Source organism: Rhinoderma darwinii, chromosome 3 (assembly GCF_050947455.1).
Source record: "Rhinoderma darwinii isolate aRhiDar2 chromosome 3, aRhiDar2.hap1, whole genome shotgun sequence".
In the NCBI taxonomy this organism is placed as follows: Eukaryota; Metazoa; Chordata; class Amphibia; order Anura; family Rhinodermatidae; genus Rhinoderma; species Rhinoderma darwinii.
In genome coordinates, this window is record NC_134689.1 from 241,771,049 (window position 1) to 241,794,829 (window position 23,781).

Here is a 23,781-nt window from a genome sequence, read left to right on the forward strand (position 1 = left end):
AGATAGCATATTTTAATAAAATAAACCTCAAGTGAGGAAATTAGAACAAAACCGTGATCTGTAGGCAGTAAAAACGGTCTAGTTCAAAAAGATGGGTAGGCAGAAAGGATAGGAAGGATGAGTCAAAGAGAGACGTGAGTTAGTGTGAGCTTAAGAGAGCCAGGGGCAACAGACTTTTCTCAAAGTTTTAAAAAGAGAGGTATCACTGGTCAGAAGATACTTGTATAAGTTAAAGCATAACTTTGATTATTCCAGGATGGCAATTACGATATAGTGAGTCTAGCAATTAGCCCTAGTATTACCTAAAGAATCCACACTACCTAATCAGAGCATGTACCCTACAATACCCTGCTCTCCAACCAGTCCCATAAAGCTCTTGTTTTTGCCCTCGTCAACTGGGAGCTAATAGTTGGGTCAATAGGGGAATGGGGAATGTGGTTCCACAAGGTAGGGTTGGTTTCTTACCAGGGTGAATTGCTAGTCTCACTATATCGCTTTTGTCATCCTGGAAGAATATCTATATTTTAATATTGACTAAAGTGAAAGTTATGTTTTATCTTGTGCATGTAACTTTTGACTAGTAGTTTCTCTTTGTGAATATTTCTAATGCTGCTTTGGCTATTATATGGCCCACAAAAGCGTTTAAATCTATTTGGCTCTGTGAGTTTTTGTTTTTTTTTGGTAGTCACAACACTCCATATAATCCAAACCTGATCAGCTTTCACCCTCAATACTCCATGCCAGCTTCATCACGGTTTATGAATACATCTCCCATAAGTTTTGCTAAACTGTGTCATAAATGTTTTCAATAAATATGTCCCAACTTGACTTTTAAATGATGGGTCTAACATTTTTTTATACCATCTTTAACAATAACGAATATTAGAAGATAAGAAATTTTTCCTATTTTGATTACTGGGATACTTCTTTTGGTTTTGTGCTTTGTTTGATCATAAAATACATTTATCTCCATTCAGTTGTTGGCCTTTATAATATTTTTCAGAAGTAATAATGTTGTTTATTTTGTACCTGTAGACAACCGTGTGTAGAGCAACTTTTGCACAATATGTTTAATGGAGAGCCAACTGAGAGCTGTGTTGTGTGTGGGACTCAAATTTTGCTGACATTACTGGAAACCAGAAGACCAAGGTATGTTCTATTCATTGACTACAATAAAGCAAGCTTTACATTTTGGTTGCCAGTAGTCTTATAGTGTTTATTCTGCCAAAGACCCATCAAGTTATTATGGTATCAGTCATCAAGCAAAATACCATATGTTGCTGTTTTACTTTTATTTCATTCATAGATAGAAAATTGGAGGACTTCTATCTGCTTAGTCTTTCACATCGGTTTATTCAAAAGTTTGATTAAAAAAAAATATGCCATTCAATTACATCTTGGAAGGTACTGATTCTCCTTGAGACCCAGCTGGTAGAAAGTCTGTAGGGCGAGGCTCCCTTGGAAAATTTATGCAAAATAGCTCGCCTCCAGAAAAAAAGATTTGTTTTTCCAAGTGTCCACCCTGTAAGTCAATGTCCAACCCATTACCCCTTTATGGGCGTGGCTCATTTTAGCTTTAAGGGTGGAGCGTATTTTTTCAATTTTGCCTCCATGCATTCCGAGATCCATAGCGGTTTTCTTTTTTTTTTTGCTGATGTTGCCATGTGAGGGCTGTTTTTTGTTTCCTTGTAGAGTTTTCTGGTGCATAAAATTTAGCGCTTTTTTTATATTTATTTTTTTAAAGCAAGATGTGCAAATAATGTAATTCCGCCAATGTTTTGTTTATTTATTTTTTAATTCTTCGAAAACCTTCTTCTTTTTTTAAATTGAGGGGATCTATCAAAATTAAGGAGATATATAATATATGTATTTTTTTTAAACTTTTAGTTAATAAACTGTTTGTATTAAAAAAAAAGAACAAATTGTGTTTATTTTTTATGTGCGTGCGGTTTATTTTTTTTAACAATTTTTTTTTTTCCGCCTCACATGAGGACTTTTACTTTACAATTACATTTTTTCATTATAATGCATTGGAATACCTCTGTATTTCACTGCATTAATGCATGTGCTTGTAAAACGCACAGGCGGCTGTTGGGGCATACTGTACCTCAGGTACACAGGACCGCTCTGGGGGCCTTTGTTAGACCCAGGGCTGTCCTTAAAAACCGTCAGTCCTGGAGATTGCTGTCACCGGTGCTGACGATCAGCTACAAGAGAGAACTCCCTCTCTTGTAATGTTGCATTCGCTATTGATCACGGTCTCACAAGGCTTAAAAGACATGGGTTGGTGTTTTCTCATGACTCCGCCATTCAGCATGGTGGCGGCTGTCAACTACGAATGTGGGTGATCGCTTGGGCACAAACAATTTGACCCCATGATCACAGAGTTGTAAATTTATGCTGCTGGACGCCAAGTACCAGCTACCAATGTCGGACATTTACGGTTCAAGTTGCCATGGGATTAATGAGCTTAGGAAAATGACCGGTTATCAGGCAAACCAGAGATGCTCATGTGTAGACTACACTGTTTCAGAGTGATATCTATTTTGCTTACCAGTTACATATAAGAACCCTTTTTATTAACTATTTTAATAGCAACTTTTGTGCCATGACACAGTCAGACTGGAAACTTTTTGGTATCCTTTTTATTTCCCATAACAGATTGTAACCTGATATATTGCTTTTCCTTTGCTTTCATTTTTTGATAACTAATTTGATTTTTACTGTATTTCAGTGCTATTCTTTCTTTCTGCAGTGTGGATCCTCTTTTGGATTCATTTCCTCAGGGATATGAGAGGCCATGTGCAGTGGTCAGTATCAGTGTTCTTCAGGGCATAGAATCTCGTCTGAAAGATTTTCACAACCTGCTCCAGCACCCCCCTAAGGTAAGTCCTTTTATGCACATTTATAACCTTTATTATCGTTTACTATAAAATAATCCAGAGCGTTGTTTTCCGCTAGAACGCCAACATAGGTATGCTTACAATTGTCGACCATACATCTCTCAATGGTGGTGGTAGTGGTGTGGGGACTATGACTCTAAACAAACTGAAATCATGAAAATTTTAAAAAGGTACTGGCGTATCCTAAGTGCTGATGTAGACTTGGCGGACCATATCACACAGTGGCCTTCAGTAACGTTCCGTAGAGGTAAAAACATTAGGGACAGGGTGATGCAGAGTTGCTTTGACCCCATTACACATAAAGGAACTTGGCTGGATAGGCAGGTACCGGGCACACACAGATGTGGCAGTTGTAAAGCCTGTGATTTTATCCAGAGTGGGAAAAAATTCAAAAGTGTTACCACAAAGGTGGAGTATGATGTCCGAGATTTCGTGAATTGTAAAACAGCAGGAGTGGTTTACTTAATTACATGTCCATGCCCCTTGAATTATGTGGGCAAAACGGTGCGGCAGTTTCGGCGCCGGATTAGAGAACATGTTGGTGATGTTGCTAATATGAGAGATACCCCTATATCCAAACATGTACATGCTAAACATCAGGGCAGAGCAGAATGTCTAAAATTTCAGGCAATTGAACTAATACGTCCTCCTAAGCGGGGAGGGGATTGGGACAACCTCATTCTGCGTAAAGAAGCTCAATGGATTTATAGATTGGAGTGTGTACAGCCAAAAGGGTTAAACGAGCAGACAAATTATGCCTGTTTTATCTAAATATGCATCCCTATCGGTTGTATATCATGAGGGTTTTCCAGGCAGATATATGGCCGTTGTGCCAAGTCCTTGTACAGCAGCTTGCATTATGCCATCTAAAGCTAATAGGCATGGTTCTTCGGTTTAGTAAGTGATTCAAAATTCTAAGTGTGGTAGACATTGTATCATTCAATTATTCATGCAATATGTATCTACAGGGATGGTGCCCTTATCGATGGTAGTCCAATTGCGGTGCTGAGCTGACCCGCAATACATATCCAAACTCATTATTATTGCTAGACTCCATCCTCGATTAAAATGAGCTCCTGTGCGGCAATGAGGTGTTCCTACAGCCTCCACTGCGCCTGCACGTTCGTTTTGATGCTGTCGATGTGGCTTCCGGGTATGTCAGATGACAGCCGGTGGTCACATGGTCAGGCGTCACGAATTTGGTGGGTGAGGGTGATTGGCTGGAATGGAGTGCGCCGCCGAGGCCGGGGGGGAGGAGTTATGTGTTTATAGTGACTCAGAGTCCCGTAGGGAAGCATGCCGCTGATATCTATGCGAGCATGCTTCTGTGGTGTACGGCAGAATATCTGCTGTTGAAGTAATATCGCTGGCATCCTGGCCAGACTTATCAAGCTACAGACCCCTGATGATAAGTATATTGAAACGCGTAGGGTTGGTTTCAAGTTAGGAATTAGAGCGTAGGGGACAGTGGCATTGTTGTGTACCTGAGCATTAGGAGTTTTTGGTGCGGTAATCGCGGGCTCCAGTGTGTTTGAGGGTTTAAACCACTGTTACACCAATATTTAAACGCTGATTCCATTTTGCTATCTTTCTGGTACATCCAGTGATATAGGGTTCACAATTGAATCAGGACCTGGAGTATATTTGTTTAATACGTTTTTAACACACACGGTGGGGCTTTTCACAGTGGTGATTGTACCCCTGTTTTTAGAGAGTTATGAAATAAAGTTATATATTTTACTCATATCACTTCAGTGAATTTACAATTTTTTCATATTTTGTGGGAGCGCAAATTGAATGTATCGGTTAATACAGTGAATTACTGAGGACAAAAAGTCCTAACAGACTACCTTTATTGTAGGCCAGTGACGGACGCCATACAGCGGCATCTGTCAAACATAGGCTATTATGACATCTGTTAAACGTATACGTTTCTTAACTAGACTCCACGGGATGTAATAGCTTAGTCTAATATTCTATTTCATCCCTTTTATTTTTGGTCTGCGCCTGGCAATAGAAGGCTATGTTACAGCTGCCGCTTCACTGTAATGAGCAGGATTACGCTTGAGCGCGATACCGCTTGTTTAACCACTTAGATGCCTCACTCCATAGTGACCACGACAGTTAAAGCAATAGGGAGGGGTGACCCACTCTGACAGCCCATTGGCCCTCCGCGATGCGATTGCAAGGTGCCAATGGTTGGCATGGAAGCCTGGGGGCCTAATGAAGGCACCCAGGTCTGCCATCTGTGCTCCTATTAAGCCCCGCACTGGCAGGGCTTAATGGAAGCCTGTCAGAAACCCGATATACTGCAATACGTTAGCATTGCAGTATATAGTGCAAGCGATCCAACGATCGCTGGTTGAAGTTCATTGAGGGTCTAGTAAAAAAACCAAAAACAAACGTAGAAATCAGTTTTCATTTTCCACCCAACATATAATTATTTCCCAGTTTCCTAGTACATTATATGGTACAATAGGGCTATATCAACTGCGCAATTGATTCTGTCAAAATAAGGGAAACGGAAGCTAAGGTTTCAGTTTGACTTTCCTTTGAGGGGTTACCCAACGGAAACCGCCGACGGAACCCCTCAACGGAAGTGCGGCAACGCTGATGTGAACACAGCCTAATACTGAGAACTCTGCTTCCTTTCAGGCAATTCTCCCTGCTTTCAGAATGCAGGAGGTAGCCGCTACAATGAAGCAGATAGTTCTCAATATTACCAGTATTGTATGCAGAGTGAATATAGGGGCAAGCACAGCAGGAAGTCTGTGACGTGAAGCTGCTAAGTTAAATGACTCGAGTAGGTCCAGTTTATTATTTAGGAGAATTTGCCTGGAATTTCACTTTAAGGTATCTGTCCTGTGCTGTATTCACTTTGTTAAAGGGGTTATGCAGCGTCTCCCTCTCCCGCTTGATCTGACATCGGGCATGGAGAGAAACTATTTTCCTCCAGATTGGACAGTTGCCGGGGCAACAGTCCGATTCCTGGCAGGTATGGTGCGCGTGTCCTATTCTAATTAATGTCAGATTGGGTAGGAGATAGTGGTGCTGCACAACCCCTTTATACCAAAAGCGAAAAAGGCGGGCACCACTCATTTATATCTAGGTCAGACTAAATTGTAAAGTGCTGCGGAATATGTTGGTGCTATATAAATAAAGATTATTATTATTAGAGTGCAAGTCAGCATGTTACAAAGTAACAGATCAACTAGAAACATATCCATGGAAGTCTGCACCTCTTAAATCATTGCAAAATCTTTATTATATTGCAATAAGAAATAAACACACATTTGTGTTATGTTATGATCACTTTTTGTTTGGTAATTTTTTCATTTGATTATTGTGCATGTTAGAATGTAAAGTACTCTTTGGTTGTTTGTTTACCTCCCTCCATGTGTGATATGTTCCCTTACCCTATTGAGGGCTAGGCTAGACACATGTTTGTGCAGTTTTTAAAGAAGACCTCCAGTAGAAACACAACTTTCCATGTCTGCATTCCCCACCTGGCTGTATACCCCACTCTATACTTCTTTTATGTATCCTGTACTTACTTATTGAACTGCTGCCTTGTCTGTGCTTTAACCCTTTCCTGTCGCTCCACCGGCGATTTACCTCGGGACAGGGTTTTTAAAAATGGCGCCCGCTAAGAAGCCGAGTGGGCGCCATAGCTGCCGGGTCTCTGCTGTGTTACACAGCAGAGACACAGCGGCAATGCTTGCGACCAGAAACATTCAGATGTGACCACCGGCATCTGAGGGGTTTTTACTGCCCCTTTCACTTTGGGGCCGGTCACCGGTTACCGCGCAGCGAGATTGGGGGAGCCGGTGTGTTACTCTAGCAGCTGGGAGCACTCTGAACGCTCCCAGGCCTGCTATGGGATGATTGCTATTGAGACCTGCCTGTGGCAGGTTTAAATAGCAATGCACTGATTTTGCCATAGACTGCAATATTGCGATATTGCAGAGACTGCAATATTGAGATATTGCAGTCTATGGCATAGGCAATATGATGATCGCAGGTTCAAGCCCCCCTATGGGGGCTAAAAAATAGCAATAAAAAAATGTCAAAAACATTTTAATATATAAAAATTCAAATCGCCCCACTTTCCCTAAATGACATACAAAAAGAAACCTAAACACATTAGGTATCCCCTCGTCTGAAAATGCCCAAACTATGAAAATACAAAAATATTTTTCCAATACAGTGAACGCCGTAGCGGGAAAAAAAATCTAAATGGCAGAATCACAGTTTTTTGTCACTTTGATTGATCTAAGAGGTACAGGCATCCATTCATGTTTTTCAAGTTTCCATGGATATGAACAACCCCTTTAGGCCAGGATCACACACATAGTTTTGATGTAGCTTTTTTGTGCAGTTTTTAGATCAATCCTTTTTTGTGGATCTAAGTCTTCGTTCACATCTGCGTCAAGGCTTTGTTCTGACATTCCGTCAGAGCTTTCCATTGGAAACGGAGCAATGACTGACACAAACGGAAACCACAGGTTTCGGTTTGCATCACCATTGATTTCAATGGTGACAGATCCGGTGCCATTGGTTTCCGTTTGTCTCCGTTTTGCAAAGTTTCCATTGTTTTGAACCTCTGGTTTCTGTTTGTTTCAGCCAGGGCTCCATTCTGACGGAACGCTCAGACGGAATGTCAGAATAGAGCCCTAACGGATATGTGAACGAAGCCTTAGAGGAAGGAAAGGTATAAAAAAAAGACTGATGCATCTCCTTTCTATTGTGTCTGCTCATGTGTTTGGCAAAAAAAAACTGCACCAAAAATTGCTTTTAAACTGCGTGTGCGATCCTGGCCTTAAGCAAACTTTTTTTCCCTGGTTGCCAAGATGTCTATAAAGGTATAGGTATACCTCTGCAGATATTTTAATAGCGAATAAAATAATTTTATTAGGTTGTAAGACTTATTACTGTTTTATTGTAGCATTCAAATTATAGTTTACAAATGCTTTTTCTTAATTCAGTATTTGATTTAAAATGCAGAAAGAATCTATCTTGACCACAATTGGTATTTTGGAAGAACCTTTGGGAAATGCTCGTCTCCACACTACTCGCCTCATTGCTTCCTTGCTTCAAGCCAATACACCCAGTATTAATCAGGAGCTCTGCAGACTGCGGACCATGGATCTGTTACTTGTAAGCCATTCCGAGAATTGTTGTTTGTAATGTAATGTAATGAATTGTTAAGATAGTGAAATACATGTTGAACAGGGGTTAACTTCTGTTGCTTAATTTTGTTTTTATCAGGGTTTACACATTGAAATAAAGCATATGACATGCCCCCAGAGGAGTTATGTTTTTGTTTCGCCTGTGTAGGTTTGTGATCACATCAGGTTTTGAAGAGAATAACATAATACATTATCCCAGGCCCATGATTACTTTTATTTTTAAAGAAGGACATTTTTCTAATTTTCCGGATTACATTATATGTTTTTTATTGATAGTGATTCAATCAGATGTTCCTCTGGTTCCTGGTAATATTTAATGGGGGAAATTTAGCAAGGTTAAGGGTTATCCGGGGACCAAAAATTGCATTGATTGTTTATGTGAGTAACTTACTAATGTACTTTAATTTAAAATTCTGCACTAAATGGTGCCATTCAAAGCTCGTGAATTGTTCCCGGAAGATCTGGAGCTTTTTTTAAATATGACGCTCCGACATGGCCCTACGTGACTGAGGGCTTGCTTCATGTGTTGTTCGTGAACATGACGGCAAGGGGATGTCACATTGCCTATTGCTTGATTCCTGAGCAGAGCATCAGCTAGCGCTTTGCTCGGGACTCCAGCACTGCTCCCGATGTCCATATTTGGTCAAATCAGGGGTCTCCTATCGCTGGAGTTCCCGAGCAGAGCATCAGATGATGCTCTGCCTGGGGACTACAGCACTTCTGCCAACGTTACTGTTAATCAATAAAAGCAAAATGACTGCTACGTCTGAATGCACCCTTGCAAATGGTACTGTAACCCAGTTAAGAAACAAAACAGTTTTTTTCACTGCATTGTGTGATCAGGAAGTGTCAGCTTATTGTGTCTGATCTAGCGGTCAGTGCAAAAATGATAAGTTTTTTTTTTTTTAGTTTTTTTTTAAAAACACAACAAATGTTTAAATTAAAATGGGATGAAATAATTAAGACTGACAGTCTTTTTTTTTTTTTTTCTTTTTTTTTAATCAGTTCAAGTTTATTCAACAAACTCCACATCAATACAGGTCATTATACAGTCTTATACATTGTGAGAGCATATCTTCAAGGACCCAAGCATTTATTTATACACCAGTCTTCATCTAAAATGCGCTGGAGAAAAATGTGCCTAATTTATTACGAAGCGTGAGCCTCTTAATAAATTTAATACATCTCTGGCCTACCATGCACCATCTATGAACTGGCATTGATTTGCTCTCTAAGCCTCGTTCACTTTTTAATAAGTGGCGAGAACGGCAGAAAAATTGAAAAACTTTTTGTGCAAATAAGACGCGTCGACTTTTTTACGACATAATTCTGGCACACAGTTCTTAATAAATTCCCCGTTATGTTTAGAATAAAAGCTTAATTTAAATGTGATTTTCTGATCATACATTCTATTTAAAGTTCAAAAACAATTTGGTGGGATAAATGTGCAATAATAGGGGGTATCTGAAAGTAGACAAACTGGTCCTTACAATGGCATGTGGGGGTGGGGGTAACATTTTTTTCCTGTAAAATTTGAGCCAGTTATATCGCCAATAAAAGTGATCAATGTTCTTCAGTAGATAACATTGGATAAAGAATAATAGACAATAATAATGTATTTTGTTCATGTTGAGAAAGCCCTTTGCTACTCTTGTTACAGTCTTGTGAGACATTTTATCTATCTTGTATGCAATCTCGTATTAACAGGGGATCTTATTTGGTATTTTTTCTAGCACATAACTATAACTGTATGTAATAGTAATTACCTAAAATATCATTTCTGCCTCTCTGCAGGACCTATTTTTCCGGTACACTTGGAATAACTTTCTACATATCCAGGTGGAGATGTGCATAGCCGCAATCCTCTCTCACACTCTACATAATGGAAGGAGTTATGGAGCTACGGAAGAGAAAACAAATTTAGAGGCACCCAATTGCAACACAGAAAATACTGAGACTTCCATACCTGAGCAAGAGGATCTCATGATTGCACATGTAAGTCAGAATGCAAAGTCTAGAATACCCCTTGTCCATTCTTTTATCTTGTCTGTGTGGAAGTGAGCATTCTGATTTAAAGGGGTTCTACGCTATTCATAAATTAGTTTTAACTAGTTGCCGACACAGGACGAGAATTCTCGAGCTGAGCGGCAGGTACTTCGCGCATTCTGTCCTATGTGACAGCCGTGTCCGCGTGCGATCGGCAGCGAGGCAACGGCTGTAATACACAGCCGCAGCCCCGTTCTAACGGCAGAGGGAAGAGAAACCTCTTCTCTCTGCCGTTAACCCCTTGAATGCCGCAATCAAAGCTGATCGCGGCGTTCAAAGTAAATAAGAGGAGGGGGGACTACCCTTTGATCGCGTCACAGAAAATACCTGTGTCTCGATCAAAGCCCATGGCTGTCTGAACATATTTCCTGTTGTTAGGGCATACTGAGCCCTAACAACTGCCAGTGTACAATCAGTACACAGGCTAATGTACTGGCATATATGTGTGTGTGTGTATGTATATATATATATATATATATATATATATATATATATATATATATATATATATATATATATATATAAAAGTAGAGATCTTGCAGCACTCAAAGTGGTGAAAATAAAGTGGTTTATTCAGCCAACAAACAGCGACGTTTCTGTCCAACAATAGGACCTTTATCAAGCATGGTAACATACTGAGGAGTGAGCATGGTATATAAAGAGTGAAAGAGCATTTGCATAATTAATCTCAATAGCATACATGTGACGTGCAAAGTGCAAGAAAAAAACCAAACACAATGTGTTTAAATAGTATCAAGACTGATCAAAGCATTGACACATAAGAAGCACAAGTGTGAATACATACATAGAATACAAATATCGCATGCAAAAACATATAAATATAAAATTACGGCATAAACCTATATGCAACAGTTGTGTTGAACCAGATCACGTTGCTTTTCCTCACCAATCAGAGCTTCAGGACCTTCATAATGCAAACACATGCAGGTTATCCAAATAGCAATAATAAATGCACCAAATGTGGTCTTGCAACATGTGTGAATGTGTGTGTATATATATTGCCAACTTCCGGTTGATAAAACCGGAAGTATTACCGTGGCCTAGCAACAGGACGCTGTAGGAACATAGCGGCAGATACGTAATCTCGCCGAAGGCATCCCTCTCGCAGCGCGTCCATCGTTGCCAGGTAACATCCAATCACACGACTCCATGTGATTGGAAAGGTAAATATAGTGACGCAATCACCGTTGTTGTCAAGTGTAGTCCATATAGAAAAAGGATCAAAACTTGATCACAAATATGCTCGTAGATGTAGTCAGTAATGATGATATACACTAGAGACAAAAAGGAGCATACTAGCCAGTATTAAAAGAAAATAGTTTTATTAAACATATAGAAACATGTATGAAAGATAAAAAGGTACAGAGCTGGACATGAAGACTCTGAATAGTTGCACTAAAACACAACTAGCAGGAATATCTCTATATAGCAGAATGAAGGGCAGTGTACAATACACAGACTAAAGTGAGTGGACCAATATAATCATGACGCAAGTCATATACAACAGCACTGTAAGACAATAGTGTCATGGGTAGATTTATACAAATACAGTATCATAAACAACAGGTGATGTATGACCTACAGTCACGCAAAGGTCTAGAAGGAGTTACAGACCATCAGTCATATAAGATGAAAGAAAGAAGATTCACAGACTGCAGCCTAAATAAGCCGAACGTCCACCCACTGATATAACAACTTACCCATACTGAACGATAAATGCAGAGAGTCGAGCTAGTGTGAGTAGAAAAACCCCAACGCGCGTTTCGCGATGTGCTTCCTCAAGGGGTGTGAAGTGTCTAAAGAGATGAGGAGTATAAATAGCGCAAGCCCCAGGTGAATCAAGTAAAACTCAGTCCAAGAAGATTCCGGCGCACGTCATCTGCCGAGACCGGAAGTGAGGCATGCCCCACTTCCAGCCCCCAGCGCTCGAGCGCACACCAGAGATCCCCGACGCGTACAGGGATCCCAGGCATGCGCAGTGCGCTGTGGGGGGCAAGGAAGAGGGCCGGCCACAAAACAGCGTCGCGCAGAGGACGCGCGCACCTGATTGGACGGTGAGCACGGGAGGAGAAGAAAGATATATATTAATGTCCTACTGCCTATAGTGGGCTATGTCAAAATCTCCTTAGTATAAACCGAAAATACAATAAGTTAAAGGAGAAAAGACAAATATCTAGTAAGCAGTATTACAAATACAGTGTCAAAAACTCAATGAAAAGAGACATATATATTAGCGTCAGACCCAAAAATAAAAGTAAAAATATATAAAGGTGAAAGTGAGTTTATAAGACCCGCACATATGGAAAATATGAGGGGAAGTAATAATGTAGCCATAAACAGTGATTAAGATGAAAAAAATAATAAATAAAAAATAAAAAAATAAAAAATATAATAAAAAATAAATAATAAAAGTGAATTACATACACCATAAGGTGACATAACAGACACATAGAATCAATACTGGATAACATAAATTTACAAGTGTAGGATAGATAACAAAAAATCAGAAACAATATATATGTCAAATTGCAAATAACATGCACTGTGTAAACAAAAGTGATATTTAGATAGTAGACATATAGTTGAGGGAAATGTTATATCCTCCATAAAGGATAGGGCTACGAATAGCCAAGGAATCTTCTCCCTCCGTTTTCCAAATGCATACAGATCGGGAAGGACGAGTTCTCATCACAGGGAGCTGTCAGAACTATGGGATAGCAAGTACCTATATGATTAAGAAAAAGCAGACACACACAATTAAAATCCTAATTAAAAACCAGTGGAAATACGGGATTCTAAAGAAAAGAGGTGAAATTGAGTTGTTCGTTAAGACCAACGGGAGTCATGGATCCCAATTTTACAATCCACATACACTCCTTTTGGGCTAGAACCTTCCTCAGATTGCCCCCTCTGATGCCACAATGTACATGTTCAATGCCACGAATCATCAGAGACAGGATTGCAATTGTGAAATTGTTTAAAGTGTCTAGGCAGCGTTTTCAGCTGTCCAAGATCACTTATTGTTTTCGCACCAGAGATGTCACGAACGTGTTCCCTTGTGCGAATCCTCAGCTGCCTAGAAGTCAGGCCAACGTAGATCTTGGGGCATGCACATAGTGCATAATACACTACATAAGTGGAGCTACAGGAGATGTATTCCCTGATTTTAAAAGTTCTTAATCCATCAGCTGTTGAAAAGTCTTTGGCTCTACTAATGTTGGGGCACGCCATGCATCCACCACATGGATAACATCCAATAGTGGGTTCCCGTGGGCCAAAGGGGTTGGTATGTTTAGGTATGTAATGACTCCTGGTAAGAAGATCCTTAAGGTTTTTGCTCCTTTTGGCCGTCATCGTGGGTTTTAGGGGAAGACATTTAGCGAGGCACGGTTCTGATCTCAAAATAGACCAGTGATGTTCAAGGATTGATCTTATTTTGTCCCATTGACTATTATAAGTAGTAATGAAACGTACACTATTGTCTACTGGTCGATATGTTTTAGTTCTTAAAAGATCACATCGCGGTGTTCTCCTAGCCCTGCTGTACCCCGATTTAATGAGGCGTCTACTGTACCCTCTATCAGCGAATCTAGATTTTAATTCGTCTGATTGGCGCTCAAAGAGTCTATCTGTGGAGCAGATCCGCTTCATCCTGAGAAACTGCCCAACCGGGATGGCTTTAACTGTTGGACGAGTATGAAAAGATGATGCATGCAGGAGAGAGTTGACAGATGTGGATTTACGGTAAACATCCGTTTGAAGGAATCTCGCCGAAGGCATCCCTCTCGCAGCGCGTCCATCGTTGCCAGGTAACATCCAATCACACGACTCCATGTGATTGGAAAGGTAAATATAGTGACGCAATCACCGTTGTTGTCAAGTGTAGTCCATATAGAAAAAGGATCAAAACTTGATCACAAATATGCTCGTAGATGTAGTCAGTAATGATGCAGCAGTATTTCTAATAGTACGTATATATCGAAAGGACAAGATACACCACAAAGTCCACACGTGGGTATACCCGATCCCTGGCCACACTTCCGTGGTCAGGAGGGAACGGTTCCCCAGAAACTCCAGAATCACTCCAACCACAACTTAATGTATATGGGGGATCCAAAGAGATCGTGAACGTGTAACGGACCTATATTGTCGATGTAATATCAAGTCCGCAGAAACAATGTCTGTAATAAGAGAATATGAATCTGGGTAATCAGCCCAGTATTGTTTACTGACTATATATATATGCCAGTACATTACAGTTAAAAAAATAAATAAATAATCAAAATGAAAAATCCCGTTATGGTATTAAAAAAAACAAAACGTTAAATTAATGTAAATAAAATAATGTTAAATAAGAGTACACAGAAATACAAATTTTTTACAATAAATAAACTTTTTAAAATAGAAGTCCCAAAACATGAAATAATATAGACATAGTTGGTATCGACATAAACCAAAACAACCTGAACAACAAATGTATAACGTTATTTATGATTGGTGTGGTTTAAAAAAAACAAATATTAAAACTGCAGCGGAACTGCTTTCTTTCTGCATTTTCGACAAAATAAAAATGTATATAAATTAAACGATCATGTATTTGTACCAAAAATGGTACCTACATAACGTACAACTCGTTCCGCAAAAAACAAACTCTCATACAACTAAGTCATACAAAAAATAAAAAAGTTATGAGCGTCGAAATGCAAAGAGGGAAATATAAAAAAAGTTGTTCTGTTCTCAAGGCCAAAATTGGCCGTGTCCTTAGGTCCTTAGCCCCTTCCCGACATTTGACGCATCCATACGCCAAAGTCGGGTAGGGGAAGTATGGAACGGGCTCACGGAGTGAACCCGCTCCATACGATGCCGGTGTCGGCTGTATGTTACAGCCGACACTTCAGAGTAACAAGCGCAATCCCGCTCGTTTAACTCGTTAAATGCCATGCTCAATAGCGACCGCAGCACTTAAATCGTTAGAAAGAGGGGGGCGGCCACCTGTAACAGCTCATCGCGCCCCCCGAAATGCAATCGCGGTGTGGCGATGGTTGCTATGGGTGCCTGGGGGCCTAATGAAGGCACCCAGGTCCGCCATCTTTGTGCTCCTATTAAGCCCTGCATTACTATTGCAGTATATAGTGCCAACGATCTAACGATCGCTGGTTGAAGTCCCCTTGGGGGACTAGTAAAAATTATTAAAATAAAGTGGGGTTATTTTATGTAAAAATGTTTTAAAAAATTAAAAGTTCAAAAAACCCCCCTTTTCCCATTTTTCCCCTAGAGCATAGTAAATAAATAAACATAATTGGTGTCGCCGCATCCGTAAAAGTCTGAACTATTACAATATATCATTATTTAACCGGCACGGTGAATGCCGTAACAAAAAAAAATGTTAACGCCAGAATCACTATTTTTTGGTCACCTCATCTCCCACAATTAAATAAAAAGTGATCAAAACGTCGCATGTACCCCAAAATGATCATTAAAAACGACAACTTATCCCGCAAAAAATAAGCCCTCATATCACTTAATCGACGGAAAAATAAAAAAGTTATGGCTCTCAGAATTTGGCAACACAAAATAAATTTTATTTTTTCCACTTAGGTTTTTACTTGTAAAAGTAGTAAAATATAGAAAAAAACTATATATATTTGATATCGCCGTAATCGTATTGACCCACAGAATAAAGTTAACATGTTGTTTTAATTGCACAGTGAATTCTGTAAAAACGAAGCGCAGAAAAAATGGATGAATCACTGTTTTTTTAAATTTTTTACCCCGTTTCCTAGTACATTATATGGCAAAATAAATGGTGCTACAAAAAACTACAACTCGTCCCGCAAAAATCAAGCCCTCATAGGGCTTTATCGACGGAAAAATAAAAAAGTTATTGCTTTTGAAAGGTAGGGAGGAAAAAACTAAAATGAAAATCTGAAAAATGGCTGCGGCGGGAAGGGGTTAAGGGATTAAAGTGGTTGGTTTCGTAAATAAAATTTTATAGAAATACCGAAGATAATTAAACATACTAAAGCATTTTGCGTCACATTAACTACTACTTGTTGAGGAATACGCTGACTACTACTGATTAAATAGCAGGTTTTGCCTGGCATTGATCGCAACACCTTCTTGAAAAGTAAAGTAGTGGAAACAATTAGTGAATCGGTTGATCAGAGGAAAATGTGAAAGCTGCTCTCCTTGATAAATTTTCCTTTTAAAGGGGTTCTCATCACAGGCAACCCATTTCATATGGGAGGCTGATCCTGCTCCCAACACCCATGGCAAACTGCTGAATTTGCCAAAGGGAAGCCGCGGCCACCCAGACATTTCGCTGCAGGGGAAATGTAATTTCTCGTTTATAAAATTGGGGTACACAGCATCATGGGTATAGGCCCTTGTCACTAAGATGCTGACACTAAGTACAAAAAGTCTTGGCTCTGCCCAGGCAGGCCCTACTCTTCCCACAGACACTGGCTAAATCAGTTTTAGCCTAGTGTTCATAGCAGGCAGGCATGACATGAGAACCAGGTCTGTTACTATTTTTTATACATTTTATGTATTTATTTTCTCTCTTTAGCTACAGGTGGGTTGTCAGCCTGGTCTCCAGCCTAGTCCTCTTCTTGCGGGTGCCAGGTAACCAGGTGCTTCTCTGCACTGAATTTCCCTCACCACTGGTCACCTAACCTGATTTTCTGCACCCACAGCCAGATTGCCAGTAATCCCACTATATGTGTGAGGTTACAGAAGAGGTTTTCCTGCGCACACGTAGAGATGCGTTAGGGTTTGTATGAGAAGTTTGAGAAGCTCCTTTTTTATTCACTGGCCCAGACTTCTCAATGCCCCATTCTGGTCCTGGTAGCCAGCGGCCCCCGATGACCGCGTTCTGCCGGTGAGCGGCCTCTCTAATTTAGTCCAGGCTTTTTTCAGAGGAATTAAGGGGTCGTTCTAGACTGTAGTATCCTGTACCAGCGTGGTTAGCAGTCCACATACAAGGAGTGGACAACTGGGCCGCAGACTTCCTAAGTAGGGGAAGACTGTATTCAGGAGAGTGGTCCCTTGACCAAGACGTATTTTATCGTCTTTGCGATTCGTAAGGCACCTGAGAAGTGGATCTTTTCACGTCTCTTCTCAACCACAAGGTTCCAACCTTTGTGCCCAGGGCGCTGGATCCCAGGACCATTGCGGTCATCCCTGGTCACTTTGTGGGACGAGTTCTCCCTCCTGTATCTTTTTTTCTCCTTCCGCTCTTGTCCACATTGCTCAAGAGGGCAGGCATTCCTGCTATCATGGTGGCGCCTCGATGGCTTTACCGCACCTGATACGCCTTCGCAGTCGATCTGCTTGCGGACACACTATGGCGATGGACGACCTTTCCCAAGGTCCGCCTTGCATCCCACTTTACTTCAGATACGCTTAACTGTTGAAGCACAGGTTCCGAGGGCTCATGGTCTCTCAAAGCCAGTCATTCAGACTATGCTGAAGGCCAGAAAACCTCAATCAGCAATGGTGTACCACTGTATGCGAAATACTTTTTTTTTTTTTCTGGTGTGCACATCGTAATTTTCAACTAATGGTATGTTCCACACCTAGGATCCTGTCCTTTCTACAATCAGGCCTTGATCTGGGACTTGGATTGTCTTCCCTTAAGGGTCAGGTTTTATTCTCTATCCATGTCTTTTCAGCAGGCTTTGGCCCTTAATTTTCAAGTGAAGACCTTCCTGCAAGGAGTGGCTCACGTGGTCCTTCCATTCTGACATCCCTCGGAGCCCTGGGATCTCAATTTGTTCCTGGAGGCTCTTTAGGTTGCTTATTTTGAACCTTTGAGGAACGTTTTGCTTCGTCTACCAACTGGAAGGTTGCCTTACTGGGGACTGTCTCTTCCATCAGACGGGTTTCGGAACTCACCCTTTTTTTGTCATGAATAGGGATAATATGGTTTTGCGGCCTGTCCCATCTTTCCTCCCAAAGTTTGTCTCGGCCTTCCATATTATTGAAAAGATTGTCCTCCATACTTTTTGCCCTTCCACGTCTCATCTGAGGGAATGGGTTTTGCATTGCCTCGACGTGGTGAAAGCAGCCCGCGTCTATTTGGCACTGACAGAGGCGCTTCAATTTTTTATTTGTATTTTTCCTGAAGGGCCGCGCAAGGGTTTGCCAGCGTCTAAGGCCAATGTTGCGCGTTAGATCCGGTCTGTGCTACAGTGCTAAATATATGTAGGTTGTATTTAAATCTTCAGTTGATGATTACTTCGGTCCATAATCCAGCTGATAGTTGTTTTCTTTTTGGATAGCGCAAAGACATTCAATATTATCGAATGGTACTTTCTTTGGGTGGTACCGCGGAAATTAGGCCTTGGTCCAGTTTACTCTTGGGTACAACTGTTGTATGGGGAGCCTACGGCTCAGATGCAAGTTAATTACTGTATCACGGAGTTGTGAGATTTGCTCAGGGGAACTCGTCAGGGCTGCCCTCTGTCTCCCTTTCTCTTTGCACTGGCTAGTGAGCCATTGGCGGCGCTCATTCGGGACCATCCCAATATTATTGGTTTTAGATAGATAGATAGACGGTCTGGAGGAGAAAGCGGCATTATATGCTGATGATGCATGTGGCCATTGACACCATCGAGGTATTTGATCAGGACTCGTGGTTGGTTAGTTAATTGGTCAACATCTTTACTGAAACATATTGGTACTAGGGAGCATGATGATGTCTATTCTAGGTCAAGTATTTAGGGCTAAATATTTCTACAGTTCTATCTAATTTTTAAAAGTTGAATCTGTCCCCAATCGTTACTAAATTTTAAACAGAAATTGGGTACATTGTTCAAGCTCCCTTTGTCGTTGGTGGGCGGATCAAATTTGATTAAAATTATCTGGATGCCCCAATTGTTGTATATACTACATAATTCACCCATATGGAGCCCGCTTTGTTAGTTTGATAAAATGAATTGCCTTTTCAGGGGACTGATACAACGTAGATATTCAGCTCATATTAGAATTGAGAAGATTCAGAGGGGAAAAGGTGAGGCAGGCTAAGCAGTACCTAACCCTTCGGTATATTAGTTGGCAGCTCAGCTCCAACATCTACCGGAAAGTGAGGAGGAAAAGGGTGACCCCTAGAGGCATTTCTTAAAAACAACTGAACACCCCTAATTATTTTTAGGCCAATAATTTTATATAGTCTTCGAGTCAAACTTCCACTCACCTGTTACTTCACAAATTGTGATTGGAAGTCCGCGAATTGCAGGTTATTACTGGCGTTAAACAGTATACCTCTCTTTGGGATACTCCCTGGTTACCCAATCTTTTCTTTCAAGAGGGCTTCGTCTGATGGAGGCAGATGGAAGTTAGAAGATTGCAACATGATGTGACTGATGGTGCCCTAAATTAATTTACTTAGTTACAGAAAACATAGGGTTACCTCAAACTGAATTCTATAAGTTCTTACAATTGCGACGTGCTTATCAGGTGGGATTTTGGTGACCATGGGGAACTTCTAATAAGATGATCGGGTTAATTGAGAGGCTGGATAGTTCTACAAGTGTTGTCTCCCTGCTATATAAATCCTTTCAGGACATCATACTGGATAAATATCCTTTATGAAGTAGAGTCAAGTGAGAGGGTGCTATTGGGCCTATTGAGGAGGATCACTGGCAGGGTATTCTTGAAAAGATACCATAATTATTCCTCAGTGAGGCATACAGACTGCCACACTTGCGTCATACAGTTTATAGAACACCAATAATTAATACCATACAAATATCTTCTGAATGCTTTCCTATATTATTATTTTTGTACACAAACTTCTCTGTGTGGCTGTTCAGTGAACTATCACATATAGCAATACATTTTTGTATTATCTGGTTATATACACTAATGAAGTCTTCACCCGTTAGTGACCGCCCATTGGTGTTTTTATGGTGGCCACTAACTGGCTTTATTCTGATGCTGTTAAAGGGCTGGAGTAATGGCGGGGTTCACTTACTAGTGTCGCCCACTACTACTACCTCCTTTATAATCAGAGTCACTAGGGTTTTGCCTAGCTTCCCTACCTTTCTCTTGTATTAACGTTGGTCTACTTGCTTTGCTAATAAGTGTATACGACTGCATAGTAAATAAAGGGTAATATTTAACACAAACAGTAGTCACACTTAGATATAAAATGCACCAAACACAGTAAGTAATCACTGTATAGTATCAGTGCATCCCAATACACATAACTTAATATGTATTTAATACACTGACCCTACACGGAACAGTATAAACAATGTATCACAATCCTAATCTATACCACCACCCACTTACCTAACATAATTCACGATATAGCTTCAGCATACCTCAATGCATATAATTACTACATGTGCCACAGGACCAGTACAATATATTATAATACTACACTAACACCCGCCCACTTAACTAACATACATACAAGTTGCAGTGTTACTGATGCTTGCTTCTGTGACCCACCCACACCTGGCTCTAACTTTCCCTATATACTCAAGGGGTTAGATACCAAAAGAAATCTGTAGACCACGGAAGGAGCAGGGAAAGTAGGGTTAAGGGGTGGGGTAGGGGAGAGGGGAGAGAGGGGGAAATACTTAGCACATGTGGTAGTCAGGAACAGAGAGTTGGTGTCTGGCCAGGAAGCAGGAGCAAGAGGCAAGAGAGGTAAGTGTGGGACAGTTTGTCTTTTTAAACCCTCCTGTGCACTTCTGTATGACATCACATGCTCATGCACGTGCAAGTTGGGAGGGGAGGCCATGGGACTGTTTATGGCCCCCCCATGGAATCTCATTACCTGGCGGGGGCAAGCAGTGGGAATCTTTTTCTACCTCCAGAATCTCAAGGAAGAAGTGAGGTAAGTTAATCGGTGGGGATGTCCTGTGGTACCTTGAGTGCATCACATGATACATCCCCAATTACTTCTCTGGTCCCCTGGAGACAGGAGATCAAAGACAGTATCTCCTGTCTCACTCTCTGCTAATCAAATCAGGACAATGACTAATTGTCATTGTCTTCTTTGAGCAGATTCCCACGACTAGGTTACTACAGACCTGGGACATCAAGATATACATATTTTTATATATATATATATATATATATATATATATATATATATATATATATATATATATATACATACATACATACACAGTGGAGGAAATAAGTATTTGATCCCTTGCTGATTTTGTAAGTTTGCCCACTGTCAAAGTCATGAACAGTCTAGAATTTTTAGGCTAGGTTAATTTTACCAGTGATAGATAGATTATATTAAAAAAAAAAAAGAAAATCACATTGTCAAAATTATATGTATTTATTTGCATTGTGCACAGAGAAATAAGTATTTGATCCCCTACCAACCATTAAGAGTTCAGCCTCCTCCAGACCAGTTACACGCTCCAAATCAACTTGGTGCCTGCATTAAAGACAGCTGTCTTAAATGGTCACCTGTATAAAAGACTCCTGTCCACAGACTCAATTAATCAGTCTGACTCTAACCTCTACAACATGGGCAAGACCAAAGAGCTTTCTAAGGATGTCAGGGACAAGATCATAGACCTGCACAAGGCTGGAATGGGCTACAAAACCATAAGTAAGATGCTGGGTGAGAAGGAGACAACTGTTGGTGCAATAGTAAGAAAATGGAAGACATACAAAATGACTGTCAATCGACAGCGATCTGGGGCTCCATGCAAAATCTCACCTCGTGAGGTGAGAGCTCAGCCGAAAACTACACGGGGGGAGCTTGTTAATGATCTCAAGGCAGCTGGGACCACAGTCACCACGAAAACCATTGGTAACACATTACGCCGTAATGGATTAAAATCCTGCAGTGCCCGCAAGGTCCCCCTGCTCAAGAAGGCACATGTACAGGCCCGTCTGAAGTTTGCAAATGAACATCTGGATGATTCTGAGAGTGATTGGGAGAAGGTGCTGTGGTCAGATGAGACTAAAATTGAGCTCTTCGGCATTAACTCAACTCGCCGTTTTTGGAGGAAGAGAAATGCTGCCTATGACCCAAACAACACCGTTCCCACTGTCAAGCATGGAGGTGGAAACATTATGTTTTGGGGGTGTTTCTCTGCTAAGGGCACAGGACTACTTCACAGCATCAATGGGAGAATGGATGGAGCCATGTACCGTCAAATCCTGAGTGACAACCTCCTTCCCTCCACCAGGACATTAAAAATGGCTCGTGGCTGGGTCTTCCAGCACGACAATTACCCGAAACATACAGCCAAGGCAACAAAGGAGTGGCTCAAAAAGAAGCACATTAAGGTCATGGAGTGGCCTAGCCAGTCTCCAGACCTTAATCCCATCGAAAACTTATCGAGGGAGCTGAAGATCCGAGTTGCCAAGCGACAGCCTCGAAATCTTAATGATTTACAGATGATCTGCAAAGAGGAGTGGGCCAAAATTCCATCTAACATGTGTGCAAACCTCATCATCAACTACTAAAAATGTCTGACTGCTGTGCTTGCCAACAAGGGTTTTGCCACCAAGTATTAAGTCTTGTTTGCCAAAGGGATCAAATACTTATTTCTCTGTGCACAATGCAAATAAATATATATAATTTTGACAATGTGATTTTTTTATTTTTTTTTATATAATCTATCTCTCACTGGTAAAATTAACCTAGCCTAAAAATTCTAGACTGTTCATGTCTTTGACAGTGGGCAAACTTACAAAATCAGCAAGGGATCAAATACTTATTTCCTTCACTGTGTGTATATATATATATATATATATACACATACCCCCTCCATCTCCATTGAAAGGGGACACTTCCCTATACATTCCCCCTTTTGTCGTGTACACGTCAATCAAATTTGTGGAAGTGTTTTTATGTATTACCCCCTCAACCTTGTTATTTGTTACTGGTAATGGTCGTAGGTGGAATGAAGTGTAATTTTGGATTTAGGTACTCCGGACATCACTTCTCGCCTCAAGGACACCTTCCTGCCAGTCCTCAAACTCAAAAGTTCATATAATGTAATTCACAGTCCATAGAAAGGCAAAGCCCATCGAACAAACCTCAAGGTCCATAGACAGAACCTCAAGGTCCATAAAACGAATCTGAAAGTCCATAGAAATTCAAAGTCTAACAAAACTCAAAGTCCTGGATCTTCTTCTTTCTTGGATCTTGATCTTTCTTTCTGAATCTTTTCCTCTTTAGCGGCGTCAGCAGGTCTTTCCAACGGCCGATCCCATTTTAGCGTGCCGACCCGTGTAAGGCTACTTATTCTCTCACACAGTCAACCTTGGGATGGCTTAGTCCTGCCTTTCGACAACCTTCCTTTAACACAGTTCGTTAGTTGACCCTTGCGGCACCACATTCAATTGGGTGTGTGGTCAACTTGACTTCTTCCAAATCTTCCAAGCACCTTGATTGAAGAGGCAATCTTTGTGGGCCGATACCCAGGTCTCTACCATGCAAGGTACACATGTAAATGGGGTGACTACAGGCTGTAAATATGTGCCCGCCTACACATACACACTCACTCACTGTGGGACAGTCATGTCCTCACTGAGTATGCCTATGTTGCGGACACATATCTACACCTAGAATGTCTATATGTACACCTTGAAAGTTTTTGTACGACACATTGATTCATATTACACTATACAAA

General features: G+C 40.8%; 1 protein-coding gene across 8 annotated transcripts in view; it reads left to right on the forward strand.

The window, feature by feature from the left end:
* Positions 1-23,781, forward strand: part of PPP6R2 (protein phosphatase 6 regulatory subunit 2) — a 206,137-nt gene that overhangs the window by 101,939 nt on the left and 80,417 nt on the right. For 5 of the 8 annotated variants that reach the window (XM_075857583.1, XM_075857588.1, XM_075857584.1 and 2 more), the window contains exons 8-11: positions 1,036-1,149; positions 2,735-2,885; positions 7,908-8,060; positions 9,887-10,087. In XM_075857583.1, coding sequence (XP_075713698.1) covers positions 1,036-1,149; positions 2,735-2,885; positions 7,908-8,060; positions 9,887-10,087 — 619 coding nt within the window. The remainder of the gene's footprint in view (positions 1-1,035; positions 1,150-2,734; positions 2,886-7,907; positions 8,061-9,886; positions 10,088-23,781) is intronic. The other 3 variants (XM_075857585.1, XM_075857586.1, XM_075857590.1) reach the window with 1 other exon arrangement.